This window comes from Eretmochelys imbricata, chromosome 1, assembly GCF_965152235.1.
Source record: "Eretmochelys imbricata isolate rEreImb1 chromosome 1, rEreImb1.hap1, whole genome shotgun sequence".
NCBI lineage: Eukaryota > Metazoa > Chordata > Testudines > Cheloniidae > Eretmochelys > Eretmochelys imbricata.
Window position 1 is genome coordinate 343,959,267 of NC_135572.1, and position 12,447 is coordinate 343,971,713.

Here is a 12,447-nt window from a genome sequence, read left to right on the forward strand (position 1 = left end):
TGACCATTTTAATATTCTTAACTACAGCATTAATTGTAATCAGAAAATGGTCAATGGCATAATTTACTTCTCTCTCCCAGCTTGAATTATTTCCTTCTAATGTCACATTCTCATTCAACTGCTTAAAGCAGCGATTTTCAGCCTGGGATCTGTGGGCCGCATGTGGCCCAATTAGCACACAGCTGTGGCCCAGCTGTGCTAAAAAAAAATTCAAAATTTGCTTCTCTGGTCTGAAAGGGAGCGGGGCTGGTTGTGGAGAGACAGTTTCTGGCAGCCTGCTGGAATACTCTTGCCAGCAGGGTGCGGGTGAATGGGTCTCTGGGCAGTTTTGTGCGGGAGAAGGGTGCTCTGAGCAGTGAGGGGATGGGGAGCGCTGGGAACTAGGGGTTTGTGGGGGTGCTGCAGCACCCCTAGGTTTTAGGCTGCCCGGCCCCACACAGCGGGGTCCAGTGTCTGGCCCCGCACTCAGGGCTCTGCTCCTGGCCCCACTCTATGGAGGGGTCTCTGGGCGGAGGTTGCTGGGCATAGGGGACTGTGGGGAATCTTTTTGGGGGGGCACGCTGTGGTTCTCAACCTGCGGCCCATAATGATAAATGGGTTGAGAACCACTGGCTTAAACCATAGCTCAGCAGTGGTGCTAGCCTCTCAAAATTCACCAGAACAAAATTAATGGAAGCCAACAGTACGTTATTTTCCCATACTACTCATCAGCTATGATTAGGGATTTCTATCCAACACCATTTCTTTTTTCCAAAAGGGTTAACAGTAAATTTAAGACTCCATGGGCGCAGTTCTAATCTCATTTACACCAGTATAACTCCAGCAGAACTACAGTGAAATCACTAGATACACTGATGCAAATGAGACCAGAATTTGGCCCCTATGATTTATGAACACATCATTACAGAAAATGAAGAATACACTAAATAGGAACAAATTGTACATGTAAAACTATAAAGTCATAAATCCCCACCTTTGTTTATTAAGAGTCTTTAGTTTTCACAAACAAAACTAATACTGTTCGTTATATATAAAAGACAAAATAGAGAATAGGAACATACATATAATGCATTAAAAAAGGAGGGGGAAAAACACACATTAAAATCCATTAGCATTCACAATTCATATAATATAGGCTTGATGTTTAGGTATAGTCAAAAAAGGGACTGCATAAAAGCAGCATTTTCTTATTCAACAGATGCATTCTCTATATGTATTCCAAATCCAATATTCTTACTTCTCTGACAAGACATGCTGTGTTTTCAGTGGGGAGCTCTGATTAAAAACTGATGACATTATATGCTCCCAAAATAAGTTTTTACTCCTTTCTACTGTTGGTAGTACTGCAGAGCCAATACAGTTCTAGGTGTGGGAGCTGGATTCTGTTCTGGCTCTCACATCACCAGAGTTCTTAATTGGGCAATAATTATAGAATCTTTACTTTTTGGTGACTAGAGATGTAATAAATTATAATGCTTATCTGTCATGCAGATAAAGAAACTGAGGCACAGGGAAGTTAAGTGACTTGACCACACTGAGTCTATGGCAGAGCAGGGAACAGAAGCCATGGGTGAAATCCTAGATCAATTAAGACAATAGCAAAACACATTTTAACTTAAATGGCACCAGGATTTCACTCCAAGATTCTTGAGTCCCAGCTCTATGCTCAATCTAATGGATAACACCTTTACCTGTAACATAACTCATTTGAGTTAGATGATAATGTGGGAACCAGAAAGAACCCAGACTGATTGCCAGATCCCAGGTTGAGCTTGCAGTCCATGTGGGTTTGGGAGTCCAGCTTTTGCATTATAAACTGAGTACATCTGATATGGACTAAATTTGAGATGGACGTCACAATGCCATTTTGACAGCTATTTTTGCATGTAGAATCCAGAGGATTATATCAAAAGGATTAACGGAAGATAAGGAGCTACAGTAAACAGAAGTAAAGATTGGAGTGTTATTTAATTTACATCAGTTCATGTAACCCACATGTGCCAGAGTTTAATAGCTTTCATTGCACGGACACCAAACCAAGCAAGGACAGCTGCAAAAAGATAAAATGGACTATATGATAAACCACTGCTGTTAGAATTCTGAGGTCTGAGCATCCTCACCAGCAAGTTGAGCAACACTGGAATCTGTAGTTTCATTCATTTATGTGATCTTCAAAAGGATACAGCATTGTCAAAAATGTGATTTTTTTTTTTTAATCCCACAGTACATTGCCCTTAAATTTTCAGGGTAAAGGACAGACACTTCTACTTCTCTACTTCTAATAACACACCACAGAGACACAAATCTCTTTCTTTTATTCAAAATTGTGGTGTTTAGGTCTGGAAAAATATTAATCCATTTACTCTTTAGCTGCTAGCAGTATAACCCCATCTCTTTCTGTCACTAAAACCAGAATTATAATTGATGTACTTCCAAAAAGATATTAGATTTCACCTGACACCTTGCTGCCCAATATTCCCTTCATCCCACCATGTGTTTAACTCCTCATAATCCTCTTTAGTTTTTGCTGTCCAACATCCTGTATCGTTGGCTAGTGAATTTTACCAATTCACTAAATACTTTCTCCTTTAAGTCATGAATACTTATATTAATAAAAAAACCCCACAGAGCTGTGGGATACTTCACTATTTACCCCTCTTTGCTAAGAGAGAAAGATATTTATGATGACTGTTTCTCATCACTTAACCATCTTTTAATCCATAGCATGGTTTTGGCCCCTACTCCCAGGTCATTCAATTTCCTTTAACAAACACTAATCCTGGGTCTGACATCGACTCCCTCGTGATCTTGTGGATGTCACTTAACTTTTCCACTTCAGTTTTCCCATCTGTAAACTGATGATAATAAGTTTACCTATTTACCTATCTCCCACGGTTGTGGTTAGAATTAGTTAGCTACTGTCAGTAAAATACATTGAAGATGTAATGCACTAAATAATGATTAGCACTTCTAATTATATGGACCTCATCAAAAGCTCTGTGAAAATCCAGTGCTGAACAAACATTATTACTCCTCCCCCCAAAAATGTTCAGCTGTATTTAAAAACAGCACAAATTAGTTCAGAAACCTTGTTTAATTCCTTACATTTTATAAACATCAAATAGATTAAAGCAACATACTTACAACAAACAAAAACAAAACCACTGTAGTTGGGATTAACAAAATTAATAAGCATAAACTTTCACTTTATGGACTTCTTTGTCTTCACATTCTCTTTGCTTGTTGTAATAATAGAAAGTATTGTCCCTTCTTTGAAGTTTCTTCACAAATCCTGTTTCTGGCCAACGATCCACCTGTAAACAGAATGAAAAGAATATACATTCATCTTCTGAACATGCTGCCACTGAGAGAAACCATCCATGCAGAACACATCACAGAAGACGAGATATCTTTATATGGATTGTATTTTGGTGAATAAATTGGTTTGTAGCTGATTGGTGCTTTATGATTAAATTGCTTAACTCTAATAAAGATTAAAAAACATAAAACATCAGAAACTAGTTTCTAGTCAAAGTTCTGCATGGTATAAAAACACACAAACAAAAAATCAGCAACACTTCACTACGTCGGAAGAGAGCATGAATGATCCAAAGGGGATGTGATGGAAACCGTAGCACTTGAGTAATCTAAAACTGGACTGGACAAAGCTGTTAGAAAATATGGTGTAGAGAACAGGAACCACCATTGTCTGGTGCAACAGAGGTTATTAGACTGAACAGGTCTTTTCCTCTCTAATGTCTATGACTCCCCTTGATTACCCAATGGATGCCTTCCTTTTACTGTATAAACAAGAGTTAGTCATTCAAAAATTCAAGTGGCTGAAAGATTCCACTTCTTATGGAAGGATTATGTGCAAGTAAAAGGTTCTTCGGCACCTTTCTAAGCATGAAAAATAAGACACATCATTAGTTTCATCATTTACAAACAAACAAATGAGCCATATGTCAAATCAGGAAAGTTAGTGTCAATGGACCCAAACCTGCAAGGTGCTGAGCATCATCACCCATAGCCTTCAATTCAGTACTTCACAAGATATTTATTACATTGTAAAAAGTGCAGACATTCAATCCTTTTAATTAAAAAGCTTTTGGAAGTTTCTATGGCATTAGGTAAGCACCTGCAGCATGAACAGCTGTAGTATTTCCTATTGTCTTGAATCCTAAATATTAATTTCTCACTTCTGATCAGCAGGTATAGATGTCATTAGGGATATCAAACCAGATTGCATTTGAATTATATCTCATAAATGGTAATTTTATTACTCAGCCTAGTATTTAAATGTACAGATCTGCTGGCTGTTTGGGTTATTTTTCTAAATGTAAGTACCATATAATATTCCTTGTATCTCCACTCTTAGATCTTGTACCTTCTATGACAGCAAAAATGAGCCGTATTTCAAAATGTGATCAGTTACAATATAACTGATGCTAATTCCACCGAAGTTTGATATAAACAGAGCTCCACATGGTTTTTAAGTTGGAAATTATTTTGTTGGGAGTGTCCCTCTGCCAATGGGATCATAGTTTGTTTTGTGGCTTGTACCCTGTAGCAGTCTTGACTTTTATCTTATACAATTTATTAACTAGAGGGATCCTACCATTCTCATTAAAAGATCTACCTAGACTTCTGTGTAAGCATTTATACTATACTCTTCACCACAGAATTTGAGCCCAATACAAAAGAACGAACTGCATCTTCCCTGTATCAGAGGGGTAGGCGTGTTAGTCTGTATCCACAAAAACAACGAGGAGTCCGGTGGCACCTTAAAGACTAACAGATTCATTTGGGCATAAGCTTTCGTGGGTAAAAAAAACCCACTGCTTCATATGTGTGGAGTGAAATTACAGATGCAGGCATACATATACTGACACATGAAGAGAAGGGAGTTACGTTACTAGTGGAGAAACAGTGTTAACAAGGCCAATTCAGTCAGGGTGGATATGGTCCACTCCCAATAATTGATGAGGAGGTGTCAATACCAAGGGAGGGGAAATTGCTTTTGTAGTGAGCCAGCCCAGTCCACACAAGAGATCCACTTCCTGGACACTACAGTGCAAATAAGTGATGTTCACATAAACACCACCCTATACCGGAAACCTACTGACCGCTATACTTACCTACATGCCTCCAGCTTCCATCCAGGACACATCACACGATCCATTGTCTACAGCCAAGCCCTAAGATACAACTGCATTTGCTCCAATCCCTCAGACAGAGACAAACACCTACAAGATCTTTATCAAGCATTCTTAAAACTACAATACTTACCTGGGGAAGTGAGGAAACAGATTGACAGAGCGAGACAGGTACCCAGAAGTCACCTACTACAGAACAGGCCCAAAAAGGAAAATAACAGAACACCACTGGCATCACGTACAGCCCCCAGCTAAAACCTCTCCAGCACATCATTAACGATTTACAACTTATCCTGGAAAATGATCCCTCACTTTCACAGACCTGGGGAGGCAGGTCCGTCCTCGGTTACAGACAGCCCCGCAACCTGAAGCAAATACTCACCAGCAACCACACACCACACCACACCACAGAAACACTAACCCAGGAACCAATCCCTGTAACAAGCCCCGTTTCCTACTCTGTCCCCATATCTACTCTAGCGACATCATCAGAGGACCCAACCACATAAGCCATACCATCAGGGGCTCTTTCACCTGCACATCTACTAATGTGATAATATGCCATCATGTGCCAGCAATGCCCCTCTGCCATGTACATCGGCCAAACTGGATAGTCTCTATGTAAAAGAATAAAGGGACACAAATCAGATATCAGGAATGGTAACATACAAAAGCCAGTAGGAGAACACTTCAATCTCCCTGAACATTCAATAACAGATTTAAAAGTAGCCATCCTTCAACAAGAAAACTTCAAAAATAGACTTCAAAGAGAAACTGCAGAGCTAGAATTCATTTGCAAATTTAACACCATTAATTTGGGCTTGAATAGGGACTGGGAGTGTCTGGCTCACTACAAAAGCAATTTTCCCTCTCTTGGTATTGACACCTCATCAATTACTGGGAGTGAACCACAACCACGCTGACTGAATTAGCCTTGTTAACACTGGTTCTCCCTTCTCTTCATGCATCAGAATATTTATGTCTGCATCTGTAATTTTCACTCCATACATATGAAGAAGTGGGTTTTTTTACCCACGAAAGCTTATGCCCCAATAAATCTGTTAGTCTTTAAAGTGCCACCGGACTCCTCATTGCATCTTCCTTTACACCTCTATTTTCAGTAGGTAATAATTCAGCCATGCATTTTTAAAAAATTTAGTTCAGTGGTAACTTTTCAAAGACCACTTTGCATGGTTACAATAATATATGTAGGTAAAAGAAGCAGTAGCTCATCAATTTTAAAGGCTTGAGTGTGCCTTTCATACTGATTTAAAACATGAAACTTGGTGAGAGATTGGACACCAATATAGTTTAATTTGTTTCTGGTATTTTGAAAATACTTCAAACTGTTGATTTTTAAATAGTGGAAGGTGGCAACAAGACATCAGTAGTACCAAAGGTGTTCTTTAATGCAAACTCTATATTTCAAAATAATGACATAGTAGGTCTGAATAGATTTTTAAAAGGGATTTTGAGGAACTGCATGATTTAGGAGGTAAATAATGGAATATAGAGCCTATCACCTATAGGTTTGTTAGTTTGAATCCAGAGTAGATTTGTAGCTGTCTGGCATCTGGCGACTAACCAGTAGCTTAGGTCATATGCAATGAAGTTTTCAAGGTACAAGATAGAGTTCTTGATGTTCTCAGTAGAGAAGTATCTGCATTACAACCACCTCCACCACACCCGGCATCAACTTTCTCTACTGTTGACATTTTCAAGAGAGAGGCCAAGTACTGCATATACAAGGAGTCTGAACCAACTCCCATACAATTCAATGGTAAACCTTCCACTAATTTCAGGGATGCTGGATGGAGCCCATGGATATTGAACAATCTTCTCATCCTTAAAAAGGGGGTATACCACATCAGGGGGTGTACCCATTGGCAGAGTAGTGTGTGGAAGCTGGCCATGAGCTGCCCATGCCATACCTTTCACCAGCATTAAATTCTTTTTTTTTTAAATGAAAAAAATCTCCATTATGTAATAAAAGCTCTGACATGTTTAAGTATGTAACTGATGAAGAGGCAGCACATTGCAGGCTTGCTAGAGTTGCAGTGTCAAGTAAAATAAATGTATTTGAAAATCAGTTATTCTGCACTTCTAAAACTACCTAAAGAACTAAAATTGAATTTGATTAAAAACAAAAGCAAATGAAAGGAAATATACTGTGTGCCTCCATTTTTATTTCACTATTTAATAGGGAATAGAGAATTAAAATACATAGCCCCTGCACAGTTACAAATCTTACCATATCAACTTGCTTCACTTGTTTATATTCAATTTCATCCCTGTATCCAGCTTGCTGAAATCTGTATAGATTCTCTATCTCATCTGACCATTTTTTGGCACGACTTATAGATTTTGGTTTGATGTCAGCGCTAGCCATGGCTCCAGGAACTCCACCAGATATTTTGCTGAAACTAGGTTTTAAAAATGATACATATAAAAACTGGAGCAAGCCATATTGTTGAAGTTCTACATAAAAATGGGTAGAACAAAATTGGCAAACATAGTAAACAAAGTTATAGTCAGTCAAAAAAACAAAAACAAAAACAAACCCACCCCACCTCAAAACCCCAACGTAAAAACTAGTATGTTAAAAATGTCCAGAATCACATTAAATACATGCTGTTTTCTGGAGTAAATCCATATTGCCTGTATTTCAGTTTCCAGATATGTAAACTATTATAACGCCATTTTTCAAGGTATGCTCAAATTACTGATGACAGTGCTCTTTGGAATTCACATGGCTGAAGGGATCCCAGGGCTAACTCCATTGAAGTCATCAGAGCTGCTCACGTGATGAATTTGACCTAAGTTTCCAAATCTAGACCAATTTCAATATGTAACAGGAACCAGTTTTGTCTTCTAGTTCACCTCTTAATGTCATTGTATTAATTTTTTGAGTATATCTTTGTGACACTGAGCTAGAAAGGGTTAAGTGACTAGCAGGCTAAATGACCCAAATTCAACCTTTAAAGACATATTAGAAAAGTATATAAATGGTAACTAAGGCCATTCCTTATAAATAGCTAACAAAGCCATGTTAGATAGATCTTTGAAATGTAGACTTGTATTGTTAGAGAATTAGAAGAAGATACTGTTCATATTTGTCTGTTTACCAATAGCTGTTAGATGTTAACAATGTAACCAGAAAATTCCTGTCCATTACTATATTTTATTGATTCAGAGATCAATAATTCAGAGGGAATATAACATTTAGATGAAACTTGGGTGTAAAAATGTCATTGTCAATATTTCTCTTTGAAGTTTGTAGTAAACTGCATGTCTTAATGGCAGGACCAGCTCGAGGCACCAGCAAAGAAAGCACGTACTTGGGGCGGCACAATTCCAGAGGCGGCATTCCGGCCATTTTTTTTTTTTTTTGTTTGCGCAGTTGCGCACTCGGAGCTTGGGTCGGCAAATTTTTTGCTTGGGGCAGCAAAAAACCTAGAGCCGGCCCTGCTTAAAGGATAATTACCTTATGCTGATGAAAATAACTAATTACGTGTGTATACATAGGAAACAGGAATTTTTACATCAGAACCAGATCTGCTTAAATTTGGTCTGGGGAAGCCTGAGTCGCAAGACTGAGGTCTCCAGCTCTAGTATGGATTACCCTGCTAATTCTCATGGAAGAATCTGAACAAACTCTATACATGAACTGCTGTTTGGACTAGAACCAGATGAACTTATTTTGGAAAGAACTTTTTGCAACTCAGCAGCTCACTATCTTTACTATGAAACTGATCTAAGAACTTTATTCATATCTGTATGTATAATGATCTTTTGACCACAATACTCTCTTTTCTTTTTTAAATAAATCTTTTAGTTAATAAGAACTGTCTGTAAACATGTATTTGGGTAAGATCTGAAATATTCACTGACCTGACGGGTAATGTGTCCGATCCGTTGGGATTAGCAGAACTTTATATATATTGAACAAGATTTTCAGTAATCTTCCTCATATTTGACTTGGCTGTCTGGGTGGGAGCCCAAGTCTGGATTGCTTTAAGGGAACTATATTTTTGGCTTCTGGGTAATCAGTAAGGTATTCGCAAAAAACTGGTTAGTCTCTAAGGTGCCACAAGTACTCCTTTTCTTTTTGCGAATACAGACTAACACGGCTGTTACTCTGAAACCAGTAAGGTATTGTAGAAGATGTTTTGTTGCTGGCTTGGTGAGTCTAATGATTAGAATAACCATCAGTTTTGCTTATCGTCTGCCCCATTCTTTGCAGTTTGCCCTGATTGAATAATCTCAGTGTGGCCATTCCAGGCACCAATGGTCACAATCTTATTCTGCTAATAGAGAGCACTTTTCATTTACGCAGGAAGAAAAATACGTCAAATGCTACAACATCTGATGGATTTCGTTGGTCAATGGGCCAAATTCTTCTCACAATTACTTAGTGTCACCATGCTGCAGCTGCATAATTAGGAAGAGTTTGATGTATTTCCAAGACTCTAGGCCTTCATTTAAGAAAGTTTCTAGATTTGATGCTGATGAAGATAAAAATCCTGTTGGGTCATGTGCTCCCATGGCTCATAGACTGAAAAAGAGTAGCAATTGACTACAAAACCTGCCTCAAAATCCTACACACAACTGAAACCCTTTATTTAGTATGTGGTTCAATTCAGAAATCAGTCCCCTCAAACCACTACGGAAGAGAAAATAGGAGTTATTGCTTGCATGGCAGCAGTTATTTGGGAGTGGTTGAAATCTGCATTTGTATCTGACATAATAATTTACAGTGGATTCTTTGCACAGAAAGACCATCAGCAACCAAGGAAAAGGGGCATAATTTCAGTTTGCATGGGGTTGAGTGAAGATCTGTACATAAGTATAAAGATACTATGGCCCTTTTCTAAATATGCTGCCATATATGTGGGGTAGTTCAGCCCTCTATAATTATTATCTCTCTTGGGGTAGTTCAGCCTCTACAATTATTATCTCTCTTGCAGTTTCTTGTTGGGGGGAGGGATAGCTCAGTGGTTTGAGCATTGGCCTGCTAAACCCAGGGTTGTGAGTTCAATCCTTGAGGGGGCCATTTAGGGATCTGGGGCAAAAATTGGGGATTGGTCCTGCTTTGAGCAGGGGTTGGACTAGATGACCTCCTGAGGTCCCTTCCAACCTTGATATTCTATGATTCTTTAAATGCCAATTGTCAATAATTACAAAGAGTTTTTCTCCTCGCACTATGGGACGCCACAATACAAATTAACCTACTTGGCACGTATTGGTAGCTGAGTCTTGGAGATATTTCTCCTGTTTGCACTTTTTTACTACAAAGGGAAACATGACCCAGTGTGAATTAATAAGCACTTTGGAACCCTTCTGGAAGAAAGATGTATAAATTGTAAGCTATAATATAGAACTGTTATACTGCTGACCAACTGAGCCTGCAGAGAGACAGACAAAGCAATGCTAGCAAATGATGTATATGATTGGATCTTAATGAGGTATTAACACTAAAGGTCTATTATGGCCACTTATATGTCACTAGGATTAACCATTTCTCTGCTAAATGATATATCAGGCTCATCTAGCAAATGCACTTGTCCAGTGCAACTGGATATACATGGCACATACTGACTATCCACTAATTCAAGCAGACTTTCCATAAAAGCTCCTGTGAAAACACAGGCAAAACATACATATAAGGGCGCAGACAATAGAAGCTCGGAGCCTAAATACCTTTGAGGCTCTGGGCCAAAGTGCCAAGTCAGTGCATGCAAGTAAAAAACAAACATCACCATTTTCAAGCTGGTATGTCAAACCTTTTATTTAAGTTTAATAGATAAATCACTTATACTGACGTGCAGTTGAGACAGCCCAGAGTGATGTGTCAAAAAGCTCAATTTGCCAACCGACACCACAGGGTTACCATTCTTATTACTCTTCTAATTTAGCGGAAAATTGTGCAATTTCACATCCCAGTGTGTGGTACTGGGAAATACTTTCTCTGTAATGGCAATCACTGTACATCAATGAATAATTCTGTAAGTGGTGGAATTCTGCATCTTCTTGGGTTATGTATAGTAGTCAAAAACAAACATCCTAGAATAGATGCATGCGCACCATGAAGCAGATTACTACTTCTGATTGCCTGTGTTTTAAAAGTGTTCTGCTGGTTCCCACTTTCACCAAGTCTGTTATGTAACCACATCTCTCCCCCTATTTCAGAAAGGAAAAGGAAAGGACAAGTCTACCGTGACACAAATCTGTGCATTGAGGTCAGCACCGTTTGGAAACCAGCCTATCTATCCTCTGAACCTTGTAAGTTCGTCTTATGTTTGAACATATTTATGGCACCAATACCCAAAGTAGGAGTCAGGTAGTGATGAGTAGATGCACCAGCAGCCAGGTCAGACCATTTCAATTCAGTGAGGCTCTACTGGCAAAGGAGTTGCCAAGGGATGAGAGAGACAAGATAGAATCTGCCCGGATAGGACCCCACATTGTGTTTGACTCCCTGTTATTAATTATATGTATTCTGGTAGTGCCTAAAGATCCCGAATAGGGTTGAAGCCCTATTGTACTGGTCACTGTACACACACAGAAGATGGTCAGACATACAACCCCATGCTCAGGGTGACCGTCTACCTGTGGCTGCCAGAAGTCAGGAGGGGAAGACAGGGGTGGATCTCTCCAAAACTGCCCTGTTCAGTACACTCCCCCTGAAGCTCTCCTACAGGCCACTGTCAGAGACAGGATAGTGGGATAGATGGGCTATTGGTCTGATCCACTAAGGCATTTCTTATGAGTCCTGCCCTGAAGAGCTTACAGTCTAAAAGACAAGATGGACAAACAGATATAGACAAACAACAAAAATACAAGGCATCAAAAGTACAGTGCAATTCTTTCTCGGTCCCCCTCTGCATAACCCCTGTCCCCGCCAACTCTTGCAGCTTTGCCAACTCCAAACATGCAAAATCCATGAGTCAGGCCCCACCAAAATCATGAGAGTTGCTTTAAAAAGCATCAGATTTTAAAGAACTGTAACTGTTTTCTTATCATTTGCCTTCTGAGCTGCTAGGAGGGACATTTGGGTCCGGTTTTTAAGCTTTTCTTGGAAACCACCAGTCACAAAATTTGTATTTTTTTTAAATGAAAGAGGAGAATCTCCCCTAAACCCATAACCACAGGAGATGAAGCTTTAAGGAAAAATCCCCCCTTAACCCCAACTCTCCAGGAACTGTGCCTTTAAAGAAAATCCCCTCCCCCAGTCCCAGGATTCCAGGAGCCGGGGCTTTTTAAAGGAACCCCAAGGCCAGGCTGCTCCCCT

At 39.3% G+C, this 12,447-nt stretch overlaps 1 protein-coding gene across 1 annotated transcript; it reads right to left on the reverse strand.

The window, feature by feature from the left end:
* Positions 1 to 2,773: 2,773 nt before the first annotated feature.
* MEIG1 (meiosis/spermiogenesis associated 1) lies at positions 2,774 to 7,545 on the reverse strand. The gene is made up of 2 exons (XM_077807885.1): positions 7,408 to 7,545; positions 2,774 to 3,314 (listed from the first exon to the last, which is right to left on the reverse strand). Exons 1-2 carry the CDS (start codon positions 7,543 to 7,545, stop codon positions 3,186 to 3,188), a joined length of 267 nt encoding a protein of 88 aa, XP_077664011.1. The 3' UTR covers positions 2,774 to 3,185.
* Positions 7,546 to 12,447: the final 4,902 nt, after the last annotated feature.

Excerpts from the sequence above, each read along its gene's own strand:
- MEIG1 (XM_077807885.1), bottom strand. The coding sequence starts at position 7,545 with ATGGCTAGCGCTGACATCAAACCAAAATCTATAAGTCGTGCCAAAAAA. Across the intron at positions 3,315-7,407 it reads AAGTGAAGCAAGTTGATATG|GTGGATCGTTGGCCAGAAAC; the intron begins GTAAGATTTGTA and ends TTCTGTTTACAG.